The sequence below is a fragment of the Bemisia tabaci genome, chromosome 1, assembly GCF_918797505.1.
Source record: "Bemisia tabaci chromosome 1, PGI_BMITA_v3".
NCBI classification, from domain to species: Eukaryota; Metazoa; Arthropoda; class Insecta; order Hemiptera; family Aleyrodidae; genus Bemisia; species Bemisia tabaci.
Window position 1 is genome coordinate 81,712,671 of NC_092793.1, and position 23,991 is coordinate 81,736,661.

General features: G+C 36.2%; 3 protein-coding genes across 3 annotated transcripts in view; 1 reads left to right on the forward strand and 2 right to left on the reverse strand.

Annotated features, from left to right (window-relative positions):
* Nucleotides 1-1,441, reverse strand: part of LOC109043988 (TRPL translocation defect 14) — a 51,688-nt gene extending 50,247 nt beyond the window's left edge. Inside the window, 1 exon segment of the mRNA XM_072296481.1 lies at nucleotides 519-1,441. Coding sequence (XP_072152582.1) covers nucleotides 519-585 — 67 coding nt within the window. The 5' untranslated portion in view covers nucleotides 586-1,441.
* A 1,952-nt stretch (nucleotides 1,442-3,393) lies between these two features.
* Nucleotides 3,394-19,482, reverse strand: LOC109044002 (sorting nexin-29). The gene is made up of 8 exons (XM_019061444.2): nucleotides 19,254-19,482; nucleotides 16,681-16,937; nucleotides 15,514-15,809; nucleotides 14,539-14,658; nucleotides 11,682-12,550; nucleotides 10,768-10,908; nucleotides 9,135-9,265; nucleotides 3,394-6,583 (listed from the first exon to the last, which is right to left on the reverse strand). Exons 2-8 carry the CDS (start codon nucleotides 16,923-16,925, stop codon nucleotides 6,481-6,483), a joined length of 1,905 nt encoding a protein of 634 aa, XP_018916989.2. The 5' UTR covers nucleotides 16,926-16,937; nucleotides 19,254-19,482; the 3' UTR covers nucleotides 3,394-6,480.
* A 154-nt stretch (nucleotides 19,483-19,636) lies between these two features.
* LOC109044003 (Essential MCU regulator) lies at nucleotides 19,637-21,707 on the forward strand. Its single transcript, XM_019061445.2, has 2 exons — nucleotides 19,637-20,150; nucleotides 21,486-21,707. Exon 1 carries the CDS (start codon nucleotides 19,864-19,866, stop codon nucleotides 20,122-20,124), a length of 261 nt encoding a protein of 86 aa, XP_018916990.1. The 5' UTR covers nucleotides 19,637-19,863; the 3' UTR covers nucleotides 20,125-20,150; nucleotides 21,486-21,707.
* The last annotated feature ends 2,284 nt before the right edge of the window (nucleotides 21,708-23,991 follow it).

Genomic DNA, 23,991 nt, shown 5'->3' on the forward strand with positions numbered 1-23,991 from the left:
TCAACAGGACTCAATTCGTTCAATGCAAATTGTTCTCAACCTAATTGTTGACTTGCCCAAAAACATGTAAATGATAAGAAATTTCTTTACTTTCTTATTTGGGTATTCAGAGATTTATCTTTTGAGAAATGATGCGATTTTGGCACACATTCTAATATTGACAAAAAATTCGGCAAAATTTGGATCAGCGCAATTGTGTAGACCTTCTTGCAAAAACCCAGCGTGTATGAAGCGGAAGTCTCATAGAAAAGTGTGGGGGTCTAGAAGAGTATGCACCCTTGCAATTCTATTACCACCTTGAAGAAGAACAGTGCAATAAATTTGACACTGGTGAAGCATTAGAGAGATCAACAACGGATATAAATAGATTTCTCATTGTGGGGCAGGAAATGATGGATTAAACATATCCGCCCTGGCACAAAGAATGACTACATTACAGGCTCGTACTTGAGCCAATGAAACCATGCGGTAATTTGTTTTCCTCTTGAAAAACCTGAAAAAAACTGAGTTGCGCTTACCTCCAGTGAGCACGATTTTGTACAACCTCTTCTGTTTACTCTCCATTGGATTGGGAGGAGTTAACATGCACTAACAAATGAAAAAACTAAAAACAGTACGATTGAGAGATGATCACAGACACACGCTTAATATAAAACACATGAGTTTCGGTCCAGTACAGGACACTTCCATGGCACATGACAACATGCACACGAGAAACCCACAATCTTGATAAGAGGAAATGAACCACATAAATTGAACAAATGCACAAACGGTAATGATCAATTTGAAATTCCGAAACACTGAGAGCGAATCACAATATTCACATTTACGAAATGAGTAATTCGTGTGAAAAAATCGACCATGCTTCACACGGAGCAGGCAGACAAGTTCTGAATCTATCTGAACTTTGTTGAATTCGTGACGGTATTTTTATCACCATAGAATAATAAAGCTAACGCCTATAGAAGGAACACTCGCGTAAGCGGCCGTTGTGACTCTCGCCTGTTGTGTCCAGGTTTGGTTAGGTCCCGTTGCCCTATACTTTTCTGAACCCGCCAGCTCTTTGCAAGGTTGTCAAATGTAATAGTAGGGCCCAGCTAATTGCAGGGTTGCCAAATGTAATCAGTGGTGCCAAAGAAGAGTCTAATGTTATGTAAGTGTAAAAGTCACTGCCACAGAGTAAAAGAGTTTGAGTATCAAAATTAATGTAACGAAAACGATTTCCACAGCCTCGTCGTGCTCATGCTGGCCAGATGACTGATAAAATCACATGTGATCAGCTACAGTTAGAGTGTTACAGTTGGCTATTGCCGCCATTTTCATTTCTGAATGTAAACAATACCCGCCAGCTCCAGCTCAAGAGCTCCAGGTCCCTGTTCTTCTTCTTCGTCACGAAATCTGCGAGAGTGTCCTTTCTATAGGCGTAGCCTTATTATTCTATGTTTATCACAGACAGAAGTAAAAGGAGCTACTACCAGATCACGAGCTGGAGCAAAAAGACAACTGCCAGCTTCTCCCATAAGACAGCGTGCCAGTCGTAAGGTCATTTCAGAGCCGCAGAAGTGACACAAGCGGGAAATTTGAACTCATGCTAAAGAATAGTGGAGGCAGCAGACTTCAGTGGAGGATACCAAATAAAATCGATGAGTTGAAAGAGTATAAAATTCTTAGAATGAACAACCGTCAGATATACCAGGGTCGTAGCCAGGAGGGAGGCTTGGGGGGCTGAAACCCCTTCTGAAAGCAAAAAAAGGAGGAAGAGAATGAAGAAAAGGAGATGGAAAATAAGAAAATGCGAGAGAAGAGGAAGTTTGAACTTTCAAAATACGTTCAAATAGAGTTAAAATTTCTACAATTTTCCAAATGTGTTGAATGTAACAATTTGAAGGTATTTTAGGCTGAAAGTTAAAAAAGGAACTTAATTTTTCCGCAGAAATTGATGGAAAATTTGCGTCATCCAAGTCTCAAAATGCGTCCAAATAGATTTAAAATTTCAAAAATTTTCTGGAGGAGGTCGCCGAGCTCCCTCTAAGCTATGAGGTATTCCATACTCCTCTCTTAGTCAGAGAGGGGGGGGATCCTCGCAAGCCACCCTCGAAACAAAATCGCGGCTACGTGCCTGAGATATACTCTCTGAACCCCTATAAACAGCTCCGGTATTCACAAGTGTAGAGAATAACAACAGTGAAACTATACCTGACCACATATCTCTTCAGCGGTGTTTAAAAATCTCTGCTCCCATTTTATTTTTGTATAAGAAAACAAACCAATATCATTCCTAGAGGTTTTCACAGATTTTTCTTTACTCAAAGAAGAAAAATCACGGAAGTTTTCAAAAAATGACATTGAGTAGTTTTTCATCTAAAAAATAAACTATGGCAGGAAGTCTGCGACGTTGCAAATCGAGATATGTGGTCTGGTAGTTTCATCGTTGATAAGGGTTTTCGTCCCACTGCTAATTTCAGCTGGGCACAGTGACTAGGTACACAAAGAATTAATCTTTTTCATTTTTAGCAGCTAATTGGAAGAGGGATGCCAAACAGAGAGGCATTTGAAAAAAAAAAAAAAAAAAGCTGAGACACAAAACTATCAATAGGTAGTATGAGAGAGATAGTCCAGAGGCACTTAGCTCTTTTGATCCGCAACTTCCATTGACTTTCACAAGTTCTCCAAAATAAATATAACCCAACACATGTTTTAAATTTAACTGTTCTATAGCTGTGCAGTAGACGGTGTTACTTGCCAAAAGAGTCCCTTTAAGATATTATGTTGACTAGCTTTCTGAGGAAATAATAAAGTATGACAGGAAGTCTGCAACATTGCGAATGGAGATACGAAGTTTCGCAGTTAAGCCATCGATATGCATTTGTAAAAGTTGGGTTCGGATGAAGATAGTAGGTTCCCATGGTTTCTTATGGTGTTTTAGATCTTTCATCAAATTCAGAAAAATCATTTGAAAATCTGTGTCCAGATAAAAGACCTGAGCATTTGTCATATGAATTTACGATGAGAATTTCAACGTCTAATCGTTTGTCGTAAAAACTCCCCTAGGAATCCATGTTATTCAAGTTAGAAGGACTAAAAAAGCTCCACCCCCTGCTCTCTTTGAACGACTGCTCCATTCAGGGTACACTTTTTCCCGGCCACCACCGATCCACAGTCTTAATAAAGTTGTAAGATATGAATAATGAAAAACTAAAAACACTCCATTTTTGAAGAAGGAGACCAGTAGGTACTTTTTTATTTTTTTTTATTATTATTATTTTAGAATTTAACAATAACAAGAGCATATTTGATTATGCCGGTAAAAAATCGAAGAGGATGCATAACAATTATGCTCTAAGTACCCACTATATTTAAGTATAATTCTAAGTTAAAAAATAAATACATATATTGGTTCATTCCTTGTTTAATTTTTGAGTAAAAAATAAATTCACAGCAACATAGAGCAATAATAATATAAACAAAGTAACATACATATTTTTATTTTCAGATTTGTAATAATTAATACAAATTACATAGCATAATCTTGAATGCTTTCTTACAGATCAATGTTTGGGGAAAATTCCAACAAAATAGCGACACTATGTCCTTATTTGTATAAGTTCATAACTATTAATACTCACAGTTTACAGAATTTCTAACATACTTTAAAAAAGGAAAAGAGCCGTATGCAAAAACGACATTTTTCGCCCCCCCACTAAAACTTATTCAAACTTCGTCTATCAGTTACTAATACTGGAGCGCTTCTTTCCCCAAATTTTCAGACCCCCAAAAAATTTTGGGGGGGCGCTAGGGGGGTGGAAGTCAAAACCTGTGACCCTCGATATCTTTCGAACGAAACAAGATATTGAGGCCCGGTTTGGACGAAAAATCGTCTAAAATTGCATACTTTAAGATTCTAAAGGTCAAAATCCCAAAATTAAATTTTTAACTTAACTTATGTGCTTTTTTTCAGTTTTTGAGGAAAAACAATTTCTTTTAAACAGATTAAACTGAAATTTCACATTTTTTGATTTGAACCAAAACCAGTTTTTTAAATTGTTCGTCTTTTTCCGCATCCAACGAGTGGTCGTATAAGCTGGGGAACCGAACGGTTCCGGAGTTATGATCGATTGAAGTTTCCGCTCAACGCGCGCCGACCGATTTTCGCGCGCAAAAAAGTCGGATTTGACTGTTATTAAATCAGATTTAATGTTCAAACTGAGCAAAATGCATTATTAGGGATCCTTGAGGGTCGCTGAGTCCAGAAATTACAGATACTTCCAAAAAATTCACGTTTTTAAAATTACAGCTCCGTACAGGACCACTGAGCGGCCGGTCGGCGCTCAGTGGGCCTCTAAAATAGCGCTACGGAGCTGTAATTTTAAAAACGTGAATTTTTTGGAAGTATCTGTAATTTCTGGACTCAGCGACCCTCAAGGGTCCCTAATAATGCATTTTGCTCAGTTTGAACATTAAATCTGATTTAATAACAGTCAAATCCGACTTTTTTGCGCGCGAAAATCGGTCGGCGCGCGTTGAGCGGAAACTTCAATCGATCATAACTCCGGAACCGTTCGGTTCCCCAGCTTATACGACCACTCGTTGGATGCGGAAAAAGACGAACAATTTAAAAAACTGGTTTTGGTTCAAATCAAAAAATGTGAAATTTCAGTTTAATCTGTTTAAAAGAAATTGTTTTTCCTCAAAAACTGAAAAAAAGCACATAAGTTAAGTTAATAATTTAATTTTGGGATTTTGACCTTTAGAATCTTAAAGTATGCAATTTTAGACGATTTTTCGTCCAAACCGGGCCTCAATATCTTGTTTCGTTCGAAAGATATCGAGGGTCACAGGTTTTGACTTCCACCCCCCGTAGCGCCCCCCCAAAATTTTTTGGGGGTCTGAAAATTTGGGGAAAGAAGCGCTCCAGTATTAGTAACTGATAGACGAAGTTTGAATAAGTTTTAGTGGGGGGGCGAAAAATGTCGTTTTTGCATACGGCTCTTTCAATTGTATCTTACAATACGACTAGAGAAAAACAAAGAAAATGCAGACAAGTATGGATATATAAAATCGTAACAAATTACAAATTCTCTAAAATCTACATATACTTTTAACAAAAACAAACCCATGAAAACCATCATACAGTAGTTCAAGTGGATCCAAGGAGTGGATGGAAACATGGGAATTTTGAAAAACTAGACATTTTTACAATGGTTCATACATATTTGCAATTAATGGGATTTTTTTTTAAAATTATTAGGTAGGAAAAAAAGAAATTGGAAGAGCTTGGTGGTTTGGAGCCACTTCATTACTCCAAGATGAGAGAACGTTTCTAAGAAGATGAAATGTGTCTATTATAAACTCGAATAATGCTTGAATGATCTCTCCCTTTCATGAACTATACCTCAAAGGATTATTAAATTTAAAAAATGAGGCTCAGTAGTTTTCTTAAAAACATTATAGAAAAAGTGATTGGCAGATTGGCGTAACTTTACTGTTGTTTCATTGGATACCCTTATTTTAATTGTTATACCTACTTCTTCATTTGCGATATAAATCATTTATGCCTTCCCTTCGATTAGTGAAAATGTTCAATCCATCAGTTTCAGATGGAATAAAATAATTATTTGTAAGGCTTGGTCTTAATCCTGGTTTTTTTCGCGTAAAATTTCCAGTCTAAGTGAGAAAATATAAGGTCCCTTGGAATATATCTAGGAAGTGGACATGAACGATTTTAAGATTCAAAAGAAGAAAAATTCTTCAACTTTTCTGCTGATAATTAATGTCAATAAAATCGATGGCTTACGTGAAAAAATGCATATTGCAGATTGCTACGTTTTAAGTCTCCTCATAATTCATTTCTTCAAAGGAATATGAATAAACAGTTTCTATTGAAATTTTTTTCCTGTATTCTAGTAAAACTCACACAAGATTCCAAGGTAAAATTTTGATTTGGTTTTTCTGGAAAAAAATAATCATAATTAGAGATTTATAATGTTGTCATTGAAACATGCATTTTTCTTCATTTAGCCACTGAAATGCTTGGGGATTTTTCTGAAACTGTGTCATAGCCAGATAGCAGGCAAGAGCATGTTCTCTATTATGTACTGACTCACAAAAAAACAGATTCTGAGTACAGATAACTTCAATGGATTCGGTTACACACCATTTGTAAATAAAAAAGTTTTTCTTACAAAAGAAGCTCGATGATCACCTGATAAAAATAAATTTTGTAAAATACGATTGTATGAGAGTCAAGTCAAGGCAGTTCTTTCTATTACTGTGGCGTCATTTTATATTTTCTCGTTCATATTGATTATTTAAGAAGAGTCTACATGAAACAATATAAATAGTTTAAGAATGCTATTAACCTGGAGAGAAAAATTTCATAAAATAAATGTGTGACGAGGAGCAAGACAGTACCTCAGAATAGAGAGCAAAAATAACACATTTAGATGAAATTGACAAAGTTATGATTACATTGATACTATGTCAAAGACCCATATACTGTGGTGTTGTACTCATATTGGCAGCGTCTGAATTTCGAGATTGAGAGCCACTCCCTCTATCATCACTGGACGGACAGAAGTTTTCCCTGAAATAAGAAAAAGACATGACACTGGCTTTCATGTAATGAACAATATTTGGACTGAGTTAAGCAGAAAGGAACCAACCCACATTTTGGAAAAAATTGAGCTATAAGTGGTTTTGAACTCAACCACTGCTCTACTATCTATCGCCAAAAATTCAAAGTTTTCGTTGGAGCAAATTTTGCAGAAATTGAACTTGAAGTTTATTTTTTACATTGAGTCTTAGGCAGGAGCCAAACTTTAAACCTCTTTTTCTCCGTTCGATCCCGATGTGGCTTGGTTCCTTTCTGTTTAACTCCGTCCATTTGAAGGGCTTGGAAGACGAGGCGCATAAGTACAGCGCTTATGCGCCTTGTTCTCTGAACCCCTTATTTCAGATCCTCATGAGAGTAGTGGCAAGGAGAAAATAAAAAAAGGATTCTCAGTCAAAATAATTCATCAAAACACCCAGAAATAATAGATAAAATGAAAAAAAAACTGTGAAAAACAGGGTGCACAACAGGGTGGGAGCAGCTTGTATATTGCAACACTACAAAATTTCAAGTACATATTAACTTTCTTCAATACTAAGTGCGTTTCTTCTTTCCCTTCAAAGCAACAACACACATTTTCAACAGAAAATTAGTCAAAGGTATTTTGACGGAGTACTTACATATGGATCACTGGACAAGATGCGAGTTTCAGCATTCTGATACATGCTTTCTCTTCAAAATTTGATGTAAAACTTAGTTGACGCTATGAACATTACAGGAGTTAACTCCTAACAATTTTTTAGTTAGCTTTGGTTATGAAATTTGAATTTGCCCCACACAAGAAAAACCAGAGTCTGCATGAATCAAATTACACACAACAACAATTTTGTCAGGCATCTTGAAAGAGCAGTGTTCCTTTCCCTCCTACCTTGAATTTTTCATAGTGTAAACAAGTGCAACAGCTGAACCAAAATGCTGAGTTCAATGTTTCTTTATTTTCAAACCACAGAGACCGTTACAGTATCGTTTGTTATGCAATTTGCTCAAGTGGATCATTTTCTTTTTTTTTTATGAGCAGAAAGTTCAAATTTATGCGTCAAAACACGATGATATCTTGGATAGGATATCATTGAGTTACTCTCAATGATTAATCAATATCCGTTGCACAGTCATGTTCCAGGGGGAAAAAAAAACTATGAATCATAATGCTTAAATTTGCATCTTGTTTGCCACTCCCATTCACTTGGTCAACCTGGTTGACTCTACAAAAATGCTAAAAGGTTCCAATTTTTAAATAAAAGACAATTAAAATTCAAATTGAATCGGGGCTATGTAAATTTAGCTAAAAATTGAACACCTCTCCAAACATAATGAAGCGTTTACTATACTATATTTAAAAAGAAACTGATGAAGTGGCCTCATCAGAGGGCAATATAGTCATGGTCGCGTAAACTACAAAATCGCAATCGTCTATATTTTCAATTCCACAAAATTAAAATATGTTGAGTTTTCTAACTAGAATCTTTCGGATCATTATTTGGACAAATTTGTTTCTAACTATCATCGAAAAAAATGTTGGAAACTGCTTCTATTTGATTGATTATTTTGATGACAAGAAGAATAATCAAGAGCACCAACTTTAAAATATTTTCTCCATTATGGAATAACCAAAAATACCAAGGTAATGGACTGTAAGTGTAACATTACGGCAAAAACGCAACATAAAAGTGAGTAAAATCCAAATGAATGTGATGGGAAGATAAACTACATACATCTCCAAAATTTTCAGGAAATTCAAAAAATGTTGAAGAAGTACGAACTCAAGATGGTCCTGGAAAACCATCGTGCTTTAAAATCAGCATTTCATAATAGGTGGAAAGAGAAAATGGAAGATGAAGAAAGATTAGGTATTAATAGTCTGAGGTGTAAAGACTACGAAAACAGTATGTACCTCTGACAGACCTGCAGGTAAATTGCTTTCACATTGACAACTAAAAAAAAACCCTCATTGATTGATAAACAGCCTCTGATTTCATCAATAACCGACATCACGATGCAGGGCACATGCTACTAGTTCTAAATGCCACCGTCCCCTGAAGCTTTGGGAGCCGATTGCATCACTTGTATGCAGCAACATTGCACAGTTAACGTTATTGATATTGAGACAAAACAATCGCTTCAACTTTGGATGTTTGACCAATTAACTTCTCTCTATTATTTTGTTGATGCTGTTATCGATGTGAAAACAATCGGGTTGCAGGAGAAAAAATGAAGACTAGGATAAATGATCACCACAGGAATATGAAAATCAAAAAAAAAGGAGTTAATTCACTTCAAATAAAATGTGTAAGAAGTGCAAAGGGTTGATAAATGCTTTCCAGGAGGGTTTGAAGAACTGTCCTGTTAAATTCTTGGGAATAAAAGATTTTATCAGAATTCAGATTGAGGACACAAAAAAAAAAAAATATTTCGATTTTTTTTTTTCTCTTTTTTTTTGGTGAGCTGAGTTTATTCACTTTGATTTTACGTTTTTAGGTTGTACTTTTTATTGAATTTTCCGACTGTTTAGCTTAGATTGACTTACCCTAGAAAAGGCACTGTGATGATTAGGTTGTGCTTGGAAGACAGAAGAGGATCTGTTGACAACAGGTGGGTAATAACTTGCCGCAGCCATGTTTCTAATTGTCCACGTCTTTGGTTAACCAAACTAGCTCGCTTAAAAAATACATGAAGCAGAAATAAATTAAAAAAGAGCATATCTCAACTATTAAACATACTTTTCAACTCCACTCTGAGCACATACATATGAAAATAGAGAAAATAAATTATTTCTTTACATTAAAAAACTGTGACTGAAAAAAAATGCATAATCATTGAAATACAATGTTACAGTATCTCATCAAATTTTGAATGAAAAACTATGCTGGTCCAAGCTAAAGAGAGTTCAAATTTAGCAGAAGGAGACCTACTCACCAGAGTTGTCAAAATCGTGCAACATTTTCTTTCTTTTTAGAACAAAATTGAATACACAGCCTTTTGATGAAATTTACAGAATGGTTTCCTTTAAAGATTTACAATTTTTTGACAGAAAAACCAAAAGAATGTGAGGTCATAGGTGGGCATTCTTGAGATGAACATTGAGCTGCACAATTTTTACAACACTGTAACTGTGCTGGTTCCCTTATGCTATATAATCTAAGTAGAATCAAAGATCCGCAGTGAGAGTTACGATTAATCAGTGATAATTAAGTTCTCTTTCGGGGCTTAATTGAGGAGTATATTTCCAGATATACTACACTAACATGAGATTTGCATTGTTACCATTCCCAATATGAGGACATCAGAAAAAATACAGTCCTACACTACTTGCGCCGTTTTCCAACAGAACTAATCTTTATTTTCAGCATATTTTCGAATATTACTGCTAATTTTATAGCCATAGGTATATGTATTTTTATTCACATGGTTACCCAAAAAAATGTAGAGCAAACCTGCAATTTTGGTTGTGCTTCAGAATTGCATGGGACTACATTTAAGATTTTTAAAATCTTACAGGGATAAGGTCAGTGGAAAACAACCTCTTTTAAAAATCAAAAGGCAAACTTATGATGAATATGCAAAGGTAATACAATAATAAAACGTAAAAAAGAGTTCTTTTTTGTTTAAAAAGAAATCTGGTTTTATCTTTGAAATGTGTTTCCAATGTGGTGAATTGCAGACAACAGTAACTCCTAACAATTTTATCATACTTTAAAAAAAAAGACAAACTGCAAAATTATAATTATACAGATTATCGAGAAAAATCTGAGATGCAGTGATGAATTTAAAAATTTAAAGAATTCTGGTGTTTCTTAGAATTCCCTATGAGGTTGAAACAACAATGTAATAGGTAACTATAAGATGCGCAGTATTTAAAAACTTTTAAAAACCTTTGCCTTGTGTTATTAATTATTGGACAAATGTTTCAACAGACTACTGCCTATCACCATGAGTAAGTTGCAACTGAAGTATTCAGCATTCTTTTATTCCTCAAAATAAGGCGCATCTTCCTATTCAATCTCTCGTTGTTGTTAGGTTTAATATGAATGCCCCATAATTAATAATAAAAGGCAAAGGCATTTCAGAATTTTTAAACACCGCGCCATTTTATACTTAGTTATGACAATATTTCTGATGCATGAATTAATCCTCTTTTAACATTGTAATATAATAGGTACCTTTTTACGAAGTGTTTTCTTTGGTGGGAAGATAAATTTACTTATTGCAGGATACTTTTTCTTTAGGTCGAGACAAAGAGCAAAAAATTGAGCATACCGGCGATAAACATTCCATTCATCATCCCCAGCTCGAACGTGAATCTGGGGAAACAAAAAATCCATGAAATATAAAATATGTAAAAAGTAGCAATATTCATCATTCATGAGTGAGGTTCGTGGAAATTTCTCAGGATTTATTCTGAAATATCAGGTCAGCTTTTATTTCATAGCTTCAAACTTATTAATTTATTTTTCTGAATCATTTTCAGCAATTAAATAATTCACTCAAGCACGATTAGCTACAAACTCTGCTCCCTCCATCAACAAGGCATGATGAAATGAACCTTTGGATGGGGGATGAGATAACTAAGTATTTACACACCTTAAAAAGGTGAATTTGGCATCATTGGCAAACAGAACACTCAAAAATTCCAGAGAGAGAATTCAAGAGATTCACCCCTCGGCGGCAATTTTAAGTTTGAGGACGAAAATTCTAGAGTTAAAGGAAAACGCTGTTGCCACCTTTCAAAAAAATTCAGTTAAAACACTTGTGAAATCATTGATAATGCGAATTAAAGTTTGAAACTTTGACACAACGCATTTGAGAGTATTAGAAAGAGTTGAGAAAATGGGTCAGATGTGCTAGTCACAGAGTTATGTCTGGATGGTTTAAGCTTATAGATTGGCAAGAAGGTGGAAGAAACCACGATATTGTTTTACTGTTTTCATGTGTCTGCTAAGAGCAGCATTGTTGCCCTTGGGCAATTCTCTATTATTATTGGACAGCAGCGGTGCAGTCATGAGGTCAAGCTGTTTTTTAACGATTGTCAACTTACTACATGAAAATTTTAATGAGACTTGGAATGAAAACTGACCTGATAAACATGATGTTGATCGGTAACATTTCCAGTCAAAAATGCGGATGGAATCCACAAATTTACAAGAGAAGAGGGGGCAAGTACATCATCTGGTGAAGGAAGGGGACCCCTCAGAGAGGTTAACTCGTCGCTTAATCGTTTCACAATCTCATCTTTGATGGCTAATGTTCTTTGTAATCTTGAGTTTAATTCCATCAATTCGCCATGCATTTCTGCAACTTGGACTAACTTTTGCTCGTACAATCTCGCTTCATCGGTGCTGTTGTGTTCCTCTTTTTCCAATAGCCTCACTGCATTCACATAGTTACAGAGCTGGTGTTTCAGCATTTCGTTTTCTGTTTTTAACCTTTGATTGTCTACTTTCAAGGCTTTTAGGGATTCTAACTGAGCACTGAGATCTTTATTTTCTTCTTTCAATCTTTCTTCCTCGCTGAAATCATCATCATCTTGTAATTCGATACTTTTGGTCTCTTCTGTGACTGTGCTTAAAGTAGACAGCATTAAACTACTGGAAGGGATTGGTATCAATAAATCCAGGCCAACATCATTGACAGTTCGAAGACTAACATCACTGGACTCCAAACTTTTCTCTGGCGGAGATGTCTTGCAGCAGTCTTCTGACAAAGCCGCTTCTTCTGCAGCCTCAGGTTCACTCTCTAGTGTGGTTGGTGACTCAGGCTCAACAGACTCTACTTTGGTGACATGAACAGCAGGGATCACTTCATTAATTGGGGTGTTACCATCACAGCTGGTGCCAGAACTATGACTTGTAACACTGCTGATATGATCTAAATCATTATCGTCATCGAAGGAGATGATAGGATTCCTGGTTTTCCTTTTCCTTTCTTTCAATTTGTTGATATTTTCTGTAAACAAACATAATCATTGATGAAAAGAAAAAACTCGCAAACCAAATTCGATTTTGGACAAATGGAGTACCTATTGATTGGTACTATTTGAGTTGAGCTGTTAACTCAGCACACTAAGACGTTCTGTAAATCTCAATCGCCATCGAAACATACTCTTCCACAAATCATCAGGCAAATAACACTTTCTGGATGATTCGATTGGAGTCTGAGAGGAATCCAATTGAACACTTGTTTGGACGACCCACCATCTGCCATCCTCTGTCCATTTTCATATTAGAACAATTTCTTGGTTTTGATATTGTGCATAGTATTTTTCTTAACTCTCCCATGCACATGTTCATTACAAACGCATACTTTTTGCCAGATCTTCTTCAAAATTCTGTTTTGGTTGCCTTCAGGATTTCCCCGGATCTTTTCTTAAATCTATTTATTTACTTTACAAAAAAGGCAATGTTTGTTAACAAAGAGGAAAGACAGGGAAGTGTTGAGAGGTCTTTAAAGTCCCAAAAAGAGGAGCTTGATTTATTCTATATCTTTGACAAGGGTGGTGCGTTTTCACCTTTTCTTGACCAGACACTGCATAACCAAGTACTAGACACTCAATAAATCACAGAAAAGTAACTATGACCCAAAAAATGAAACAAATAGTAACATCTAAAAGATGAATAATGATCCATTACACTGGCCAACAAAAGTCGGTTTGCTGCAAAGTTGGCATTTGATGTAAAGTAGATGTATAGCGCTGATTCCAAACTTGACACTCGCTTTTCTAGTTCAGTGAGGTTTTTTTCGGGAAATAGAAATTTTTACTATCAATCAAGCTTTTTCAGAAAAATTCATTATTCTCAAAAATCTATGCACACTGGAGGAAAATCAAGGCTAGTTAAAGATTCAGCAGCCAAAGATATACAGAAAAGCAAGTAAAACGTGCTTAAAAAAATTCCTATTTAGTCCCAGAATCAATGTTTTTTCAGTTAGATGCTTGCCTCTGCCCATACACCACTATGTAAGGCTCATCTGATTGTTTTCTGTCAGAAAGGATGGGAACTTTTTTTTCTCAGGTGACTAATGTGTTTGTGTTCTCTTAATTTTTCAGGTTGCTGCCAAAAATAACCTGAGTTTTTTCCCAGTGTCCATCAGATTTTTAGACAAGCAAATTTACAGAAACAACAACAACCTCCATTGAAACCATTTCCTCCATTTACTCTTCATTGAAAAATTTGATTTTTTAAAGGTGATGAAATAAGTTAATAGGCCTTTTTAGCTTCGGCAGCAAAAAAAAAGGGTAGAAGCCTATCAGACACCTGAGAAAATTATTTTTCCCTTTCTTTTCGATGCAAAACAAGCAGATGAGCTTCACATGGTAGTGCATGGGCGGCAACAATCATTTGATCAGAAAAACCTTGATATTGGAAACAGAAGGTAAAATTTTATCGGCATGCAATATAAGATTCTCTGTGTATTTTTGGCTACTGCATACAGATGTGACCTTGGTTTTTTCTCTATTTTGCATAGATTTTCTAGAGAATTGAATTTTTCCCTGGAAACTTTAGATTTTAAAGAAGAATGCTAATTATGTTGGGCAAAATTGGACTGATTTAGAAGAGCACAGGCCATTTTTGGAATTAGAGCTAAAAGTCAACTCATAACTAGTTTGCGCCTGTGTGGTAGATCTAGAGGAATTTTTTTTTATTGACCTGTATTGTACTTTGGAGATGAGAAATAGTGCTCTGCTTATTCAGAGAAGTTGTCAAGGTAAAGTCTTTATGTGAGATCGTCCCGTCGTACCAAGTTCTACCATCACCTCATCTATCTTCATCAATTTGACATCCTTTCGACATAATTTTTTCATATTATGATTTGCTTTGACAACATTGTCAATTTAGATAAAACTTTAAAAAGAAAGTAAAAACAGCAGTAATTTTTCAATGAGGTTTTGCGAAGAAAATGAGAATAAAGATTTTGAAACAAAATTGCTTACAGACCTGGATAAGATATGATCACAGGTTCAGAATCCACTGTTTTGTTGGCGCAGATATTTTTAGGGACAGATGAATTTAACTCCGCATTGTCAATGTTTATAGCAAACAGTATAGGCAATAAATCTGAAAAAGTTAAAAAAATCAAAGTTCCAAATGAAAAATTGCAATAAGCAATATCTTAGCACATTTGCACATACTTTTAGTGAAGTTCTACAAATTGACAGGGATGTATATAGTTTTGCTGCATCTTTATTATTAGGAAACGACTGAATTGTGAGAATATGACTGATGCTGGGGACTGTTCTCTTAAGTAATAAACCGAAACTAACGAAAACTAAACGAAATGAAACAAACGGGAAATCGAGGTAACGTCAAAACTAAAAAACTTAAACTCACAAAAATAAATTAAAATTGCTGACGCGTTTCGGGGCTCCCTGGCCCCTTCTTCAAGGCTTGATTCCGAAGGAGTAAAAAATTCCGACCAGTCGGAATTTAGCCTGGAAGAAGGGACCGGGGAGCCCTGAAACGCGTCGGCAATTTTAATTTATTTTCGTGAGTTTGAGTTTTTTAGTTTCGACTTTCTATATTTTCACTGTTCTTTTTCTTCGGTATTGATAAAAAGATACAGGAAGATAAAACCAGTAAGAGAAAACGGAAAGGGTAGGGGCTTTAGCGTGGAACAAGAGGGGCATTAATTGGAAAGAGGAATAATCATCTATGATATAGAAAGATAGAGGAGAAGTATCAACCACCAACTTCTGCTTTTTCTGTGTGCAGAACTTGGGTTCCAGAAAAAAAAAGACATTTCTATTTTTCAGAGACAAAAAGGTGATACACGAATTTGCTTTCAGTTGAAGGTTACTTTTCTCAATCTTCCAAATTAGGTTCAACCTGAAATTAAGATTTTAGTAGGGTAAATTTAAATAAGATTACAGTTTAAAACTTGTTCATAAGAAAGAAAAATGCAGTGAAGCTTACCAGAAACAGTTGTCAACAAAGCAGCACTCAGTTGACTATCCCGAATGAACGCATCATTTTGATAAAATTCTTGTAGGCGGTCCGTATTGGCAATGAAGCTTGAAAGATACCGCTCGAGAGAATGTTCATTCAATGACGACCGTAGCCAAGCTCTGCCACGACCGATATCAGTCCAAATGTGCTTTAAGGCTGTGTATCTTTCATACTCGTGTTTGGTTAAAAGAGAACTCACGAAATGCCAAAAAACGACATTGTCATCTTTGTTTGACAACTCCTTGACCAGATTGGTCACATGCCTAAAAAATGAGAATAAAAATTAAATGAAAATAAAGCACCCAACTTATATTAAAGGATCCATGTTACTTGAGCTATACGCAAAAAATCATTGCCTGATTCCATCACCAGAAAATAGAAGAAATCGTACTTTGAGGATGGAGGAAACAAAATAAATAGCCTCTTAAATAGTTGTCAACCAACATCTATGATACAAATTTCACGAAAAGCAAAAGTTAAGAATCCCTAGGGAATAGTCTTCACCTACGGCACTAGTGCTCACAATCGGTCAGATGCGGTATTCTCAGAATCATGCTTTAATAATTTTAGATAATGGCTGATTAAAAAATAATGAGATCTATCCAAATACCAAGTTCCCTTGTCCAATATTAACTGAGATATCAGTCTTCAAATTGCACGGCATATGATGTCAACCACTGCGGTGGTAAGTACTATGGTTTCTTCCACATTGGTTTAATTTCTATTTAAAGCCAAGCAAACAAAGCAAACAGGTGTATCACTAATTGATGAATAGAAGGTGGAAGAAACCACGGTATGGACCACTGCAGTGGGTGACATTGAACACCATGTTTTTCAAAGTGAGGTACTTATCTCCGATATTTCTAGATGTAAAAACTAGGCGTTAGAACGGCAGCAGATCTTGTGATTTTTGCCAATCCGTAAGCTTCATCAAAATGCGATTTTATGAACTGACCCATTGTTATCTCAAGAGAAAATATGAGTTATCATGAAAGTGCTATGGAGTAAAATTTACGTTTGCTCCGGAGTGCTAACTCCTCTCATTCTATATAGCTTATGAACCGTGAGCCTACAAGCTTCAATTACACAACTATAGATGAAAAGGAGTAAAAGAATAATCAAATGAACACATACTGGAAGACAGATCCATTTTTATTGCTGTTAAGTCTGGGGCGCAATCCATGAGACAAAATTGCTTCGAGACAATGACACAGCACTATGACATTGTGATCCAACTCTGTGGCAAGTTCCGTACGGGAGGCATAACGACTTTGACACTGTTTCACAGCATTTTGCAAATTTTCTTGTAGTTTCTTACCATCACATTGAACACTTGCATTACTAGTTGCTGTACCAACAATTGCTGCCATGAGTTTCATCACAATATCTATCTGCAAATTAAAAAAAGCTTATTAGGTGAATGAGTTCCATCTAGAAAATAAAAACCCTGAAAATTCTTTTTGGTTCAATCATGACACCTGAATAAACAGAAATCTAAGGATTAAGTGATTATTTTGTCACTAAAATTCTTTGCTGAGAACTTTTTCAGAGGCTTTAATTAATAATTGAAGCATCAGATGGAACACAGCAAAAAGAGTAACAGATGCGAATCGGAGGAGAGCAAAAAAACAATTGGTAAGAGAGTATGAGTCGTGTGCACATTACACAAGAGTACTTTACAGACAATTCAATCTGACATGAGAGCTCATTATATACTACTCAGTGATCCTATGTCACAGAAAAGCCATGGTTATAGATTATCATACTCATTGGTAGTACTGAAAGTGGCTAATTAGTAAGTCCTCAGTATTGTTCAGATCCAATTTTATCGTACAATGGTGATTCTCTGTGGTAACATAAGGACTGATGGCATCTATCAGAGTGCACTGCTTAGTCCCGAATGCATTTTCTTCTCAACAAAATCAGAGCTTTAGCTTTAGGGTGATTTGTCCCCTAAGGATCAAATGAGAATGCGTTACATCGCATCAATTACGTCGAAAATCGCAGCAGATTTTGAATTCTGAGCCAAACAAAGGATGACAGCCCCTGAGCACGAGCTTAAAGAATCATTCTTATCCAAAAAAATTGCAAAACTCAGAATGATGAAGGCAGGATTCTATTTCGAAAAAACCTGGCATTCGATACAGAAGTTGATTACAGCGTTGAATGCAAGGTTTTTCCAAAAAAAAATCATGCTTTCAACTCTCTGAATTTTGCTTATTTTTTGGTTGTGAATGACTCTTAAGACTCTTGCGCAGGGCCTACTGTCCTTTCATCGACTAAAAAGTTCAAAATCTGCCAAGATTTTAGACTTAATCGACTGTATTGCGCAGCAGTTCAATCATGCGAGAATCCGGGATGAAAAGCCAGAACATTAAGTAGACTTAAGAGTATGCAGAACAAGGGCGCAGAATGTTCTCGGTCACACGATCATGATCCTATGAGGATAAGGGAAGGCTGAAAAAAAAGTTGTAAAAATTGGGCGAGACCCTCCCCTGCCTCCTTGTTTTTTAGGAAAAACAGGGAATTGCATTGTTATTTGTGCTAGATACCTCTCAAGCTTGCTGCTCTTGGGGAAGGTAACTATCAAGAAAGTTGTTTTAGTTGCTGGAAGTCTTTCAAGCGCCCTGCTTGTGGGGAAAGCTACTTTTAAGTGCGCTGCTTTTAGGGAAGGAAACTTTTGAGCTCGTTGCTTATGGGGAAGGAAACTTTTAAGCGCATTGCTTTTGGGGAAGGATTTTTTAAGCACGCTGTTGTATATGCTGGAAGTTTTTCAAGCGCGCTACTTTTGGAAAAGGAAGCTGTTAAGCACATTGTTTGATGTGGAGGCGCAATTATAGCAAACTTTGGGGAAGGCAAATTAGAAATTGAGGAAGGCTGAGAACTTTCTGCACCCCTGATTCAGAAACCTGTTTTTAGGGAAACAAAAACTTGAAGGAGATAACTGTAAATTGAAGAAATTGATCAAGATGAAAAGTGCTAACTCTTGATTTAAACTTGAAGAGGCTTGACAACTCTGAGGTTTTATCGCATTATTTAAGCATAAGCTTGAAAAAAGTTCACCCTGGAAAACACAGTTCAGAGTGTCCTTCATAATTTCATGTCCATATGGTTTATAAGACACTATGAATCTGATTGCTGGTGCCTCCTCAAAAGCAATGGAGTCCACCCCGAAAAGTTTATGCACTCCTAGACAACGACAGAAGATCCTCTGACATCACTTTAATATGTAAAGAAAATGTTAGAAGCAAAGTGGCAGATCTTATGTCGCAGTCTAGGGGTGCTTAATTAACTTGAGCACTTCCAAGTCTTGGTAACTTAATTTGCGTGGGCTCTATCAAAGTACATTACACTATGGAAAATGAATTTCCTGATTAATCGATCATATTGCTAGGTTCGAGAGGCACGTACGTGAATGTATTTTGATGTGACATAAGTAGCTCTTGTGTTAGAGTGAAGAACTGAGGAGCATACATAAACACCATGAGAGGTAGCCACGATAAAATCAACCCAGGCGTTCATCCAGCGCTTGAAAAGGGACACTGATTTAATTCTCCTGAAGGGCATATGCTACACGAAGGGACAGAGTCGAAGTTCTCGATAATACGAAGAGAACGGACAAGTTTTATCACTAAAGCAGGAAATGTGCAAAATAACCTTGTTTAAGAAAAGAATTGAAATACTGACGACCCAGTGTGCTTACTTACGTTTGTTCAAGAAAATGGGTTGCTAGAATTGAAATCCCATGTTAGAGATTTACAACAGGCTGTTGTACATAAGCTGTACAGTGTTAACTTGGAACTTTTGAGTTCCCACCGTGTCACAGTCGAGATAAAAGATAATGTGAGTAATCCAACGCACATAAGCAGACCAGAGAAATAAATAATTGGAAAACGGAATTGTAGGAGTGGATGGCGGAAGTAAGGGAAGGGGGGGGGGGAGCAAAGAGCACTAATCAAAATAAAAACATCCAGCTGAGAAATTATTGTTGTTGTTTTTATTCTTTGCACATGTGCAACTATCTACCTCCTGCTTACGTAGATGCTAGCTTCACATCGCTCTCACCATTATCACAACAACACAATCACGAAATTTTCTTATCAGTGTAGCGTAGTGTTTTTCTCAGCTTTTCTCCATTACCTGGGATTAGTGATCAATTTGGTATTTGGATACACTGTTTTATTCTGAATTTGCTCTGCTTTAATTAACTGCCATAGCTGCTCATTCTTCATTTGTAAAGGCAGGAATCATCATCAGTGTCGATTTTCATTTTAACTTCATATCTGAAACCTTGGTGTCACGAAGTCAATAGTTCAAATGGCTAGTCTTGTGAGAAACTCTCTTAGACAGTCTCTTCTCCTTTTCAACCACAGAAAAGTCCCAGCAAGATCTTTAACCACCACTCAAACTGGAGCTGTTCTACCCGAGCCGAAGAAGGTGCCTTTTGGATTGGTAGGAGTAGTGCTAGCCGTTGTCCCTGGACTTCTGGTCGGCGCAGCCATCAGTAAATACATTGCAAACTTTCTGGAAGAAAATGATCTATTTGTTCCCTCTGATGATGACGATGATGATGATTGATACTTATGCCCTAGTTATTGCATTTTGTAAGTAATCTAAAGCAGTGATATTATTTTATGGTAGGCTAATTGTATGCTAATTTAACCCAGGTTGCCTGTCACTACTAATAAGGGGCAGACAAGCAGCGGGAGTACGGAGTAAAATCCCGGTCGGCCATTGGATTCTTAAGGTTTTAATGCTTAATATCGGTGAATTTTATGAATAAATCACGTGTTGGCTGTTCAAGAAACACTACTGTTTACAATAGATTAGTCACCAAGTTATTTTCAAAATGGCGGCTAAATAGCCAAAAAACAAAGACATTGAATCATGTAGACTGTGCATGCAGCTCGGTTTTGTACAGGCAAAGCGAGACAAGTTTCTCGGATCACCATGATGGGCGGAGGGGAGGGGGAGAGAGCGTGTGCCCCAAGCACTCAAAGAGACTACAGAGAAGCAATGGAGAATCCATTTGCGCACTCGATTTTTTGCTAATAACTCGTTTTGAGTCCATTTTTCCACAAAATTCCCCTGGGTAATAGTTGGAGAACATGCAAGTTTACAACCGAATAGCAGAGTTTCACTTTTCCAAACTAATTACCAACCAACAAAGAAGCCTCACAGTCTGACAAAAATTCCCCGGGGTGGCTACTGCGCATGCGCAGATGTGCGCATTTAGGACACACGAACTCATCGATGCGGGTCGGTGCTGACACTCATTGGCATGCAAATTTTTACAAGTTGTCATGCCTTCGGTAACACAGGATGCACGGTCTACGTGATTCAAGGTCTTTGCCAAAAACTTAGGTTGTTCATACAATCCATGCCAAAAAAGTTTATGAACTTCTAGGCTGCAACAGAAGATCGTCTTACGCCATGACTTTTATATGAAAAGTTAACGGAGGAAGCGAGATGGCGGATCTTCTGTTGCAGTCTAAAAGTGCGTAAACATATTTCACGTGGACTCTATTCACTCCATTATGGATTGATGATTATTTTTATTCTTTAATTTATTGAGAAATGCATGGACGGTAAGTCCAATCTCAAAGATGATCAACGATTAAAATTGATGGCCAAAGTGCAAATCCATGTATCTCCATCGTGGTGTTTCAACATTTCTGCCCTTAATTTATGTTTTAGAAGAGAAACAAGCCAGCTTCTTTGCTTAAGCTTTCTACAGAATATTCTTTTAACAGAGAGAAAAAATCAAGAAAGTTTTCACAAGATCATGTCGTCTCGTTCTTCAAAGAAAAAATGAAGTAGGTATGACAAGAAGTCCGTAATGTCGCGGGCAAAGATACATGGCTTGTCATTGAGTTGACGATTAATCAATAAGGCCTTTGTCGAATTTTATATTTATTTTTTTCCTTCTATTGTTTCAGGTGCATTCAAGCAATAAAAGGCCAACTGTTACTATGATCTAGTTATCCGGATTGTTGATTTTTGTTCAAGCTACTCATAAGTGATCTATGTAGTTACTACCTTTATCAATCAAAATGTTCAAGTTAAGGGACGGTTAGCGTCAGGTAGGTGGAAGGGCATGAGTGACATAATTTTTCGCTTTAAGTCAAATTAAAATTTTTCTTTTGCTCAGTCATAATTAATTAAAATAAAAATAAGTATGGCTATCAACCAGTAACAGAAGAATACTTAATTCTCACCTTTGTATCATCATTATTAAGTATTTTCATTTTAAACTTCAATGTAAAATAAAAATAAATGTTTCCCATAAAATCCTTGTGCTTGGAGCAAGTTTAATGAATCAGGAGCTCTGAGCTCAGTACTAAACCCCCCTCTTCCCCTTCCCTGATTTCCTTCTTTCCAATCTTTTTGTTAGTTATGTAGTTTACCTGGTTGATATTGAGCTGCTTAGAACTTTTACAGGTCCCTCTAAAAATCGAGGAGGTTTCAGTCACTGAAACAATTCATTTTAGTTCTAGGTTCAGCTGAATTTTATCTGTGATATGCGAGGTCCTCTAGGTAGATGTGCTCTACCTATTATCCTCCAAAAGTTTGTAAATTTAAGTATTCGGCCATTTACATCCTCAATTTGAAACAAGCACACTTGCAACTAAAGAATCAACAAACTTAACTTGAAAGCTTTTTTTCTCTCTCTTGAGACTGGAAATAACCCCTCCCATTTCTGGTAAAAGCTATCAGATTAGCTTTTAGCTTTTTCAAATCATGTCCTCTCTTTTAGTTTTTCCACAAATGCACCAACCACAGCTGCTGTGGACTGTGTTTGGTGCCAGAAAATTTTTGAATTGTTAACCTTGAAATTTAATAATATGCACTTTTAGTATGTTTATATTTGTGTGCATATTACTATATCACTCTGAAATATGTCCTTCTCCTGCCAGTCGTATTATTGTGTTCTGACCATACCTTCAAAAAATTCTACTTGCATGCACAACTGTTGAATCAGTTAGTTTAATCAACGCTGGTATGTTTTGTACTTTTCAAGTTATTCTTTAGTATTTCATAGTACCTGCAAGTTCCTATGTCACCACCTTCAACGCTAAGAGTTCGTCTTTAAATTTAGGACTTTACAAAGTGCGCTTTAATTAATTTACATTTACATACAGATGCGTACAATTTATTTAGTAGGAATACCTCTACAAAAATTGAATTGAAGTCATCAATCAGGAAATCTGTTACATGTGTAGGAAAAAATGTCCACACATTCTGGCTCACTCATTTTAACAAAAACCAAAGGGTTACCATTTGAATGTAGGTGTCTATTGGCATGCTATTGGCTCTCCATATTGAGTCCTGCTAACAAAAAATTCACTATCAGCACTGTTATTAATGTGAATAATGCAGTCTATTTATCACTTATTATTTGCTTTGTCAAATAAATGTTGGGGATTTTTTTTGGATTAGATACTAACAATAAAGATGTGTTTGACGAATTCTTTGTCATATTTTTTAATTCACAGAAAGTGGAAAAACAAGTGTGATAAGCGGAGGTTTTGAAAAAATTGAAACAGTAAAAGATTTCAACTAAAATCAGTCTTAAAGTATATGCTGTGAAAAATTCACTATTAAAATCCAATTTTTAAGCATCATAAGTGACTTTAAAATTTCTTTCTGCCATAAGGTTCCTTGTAATTTTGAAATTTTGAACATGTAGTTCTTGGAATAGCGGCAACTGCACTTCTCCCACTTGTCCTCCAAGCCCTTCAATTCCTCTTGAGGGTTTTTGCATTATTTTTTCTGTTGGACCTAAGATAAGATCTGCTCATTCTAATTTAATTTTTTTTTAACTGATGCCAAGAAATTTGTATCCATCATGAACCTACTTTCCTTTTGAGTTTCTCATTTTAGTTTTAGCAATCCTTCGCTTTACACCCCCTCACAAAAATGTGGATACCAGCATACAATCTCAGAGATGCAGGAAGTGCTTGGTTGCAGGGAGAAATAATTGCTAGAGCCCACCAGAATCGCTTCATAAATGTATTAATTGTTTTTGTTTTGTTTTTTTTTTTCTTAATTTTTGAACAACCCTGATAGGTAAAAACACTCAGTCAGGATTTTCTTTACCCCCTAAGGATGGTACAAAATTTCAAGAAAAATACGATCTTCCTGAATGTAAGGAAGTAGGGTACCTTCGAGAGGGGGAGGACTTTTGAGAGAGGAAACAAAAATTTTTTACAAGAAAAATGAATATTTTGATCCATAGATTACGCTTCTGTTGTCTAGCAATTTAACCCCGGGACGCCTCGTATCTTTTTACAATACGCGGAAAAAACATCTTGGCGTGAGCCCTAACACTTTAGATAATATAGCGCTAACTACAGGCACTGAGATCCAGACCTACAGCTTTAGGCTCCAGTTCCCTAAAAAAGTGGAAGAAAAAAAAAAAAAAAAAAAAAAAAAAAAAAAAAA

What these genes read in the sequence shown, in the direction of transcription:
- LOC109044002 (XM_019061444.2), bottom strand. Translation starts at nt 16,925, where the DNA reads ATGAAACTCATGGCAGCAATTGTTGGTACAGCAACTAGTAATGCAAGT. An exon ending in TTTGTTGACAACTGTTTCTG is followed by an intron (nt 14,659 to 15,513) that starts GTAAGCTTCACT and finishes TAACTTTTTCAG; the next exon opens with ATTTATTGCCTATACTGTTT. An exon ending in AGAAAACACTTCGTAAAAAG is followed by an intron (nt 9,266 to 10,767) that starts GTACCTATTATA and finishes GTATTTTTTAAG; the next exon opens with CGAGCTAGTTTGGTTAACCA.
- LOC109044003 (XM_019061445.2), top strand. Translation starts at nt 19,864, where the DNA reads ATGGCTAGTCTTGTGAGAAACTCTCTTAGACAGTCTCTTCTCCTTTTC.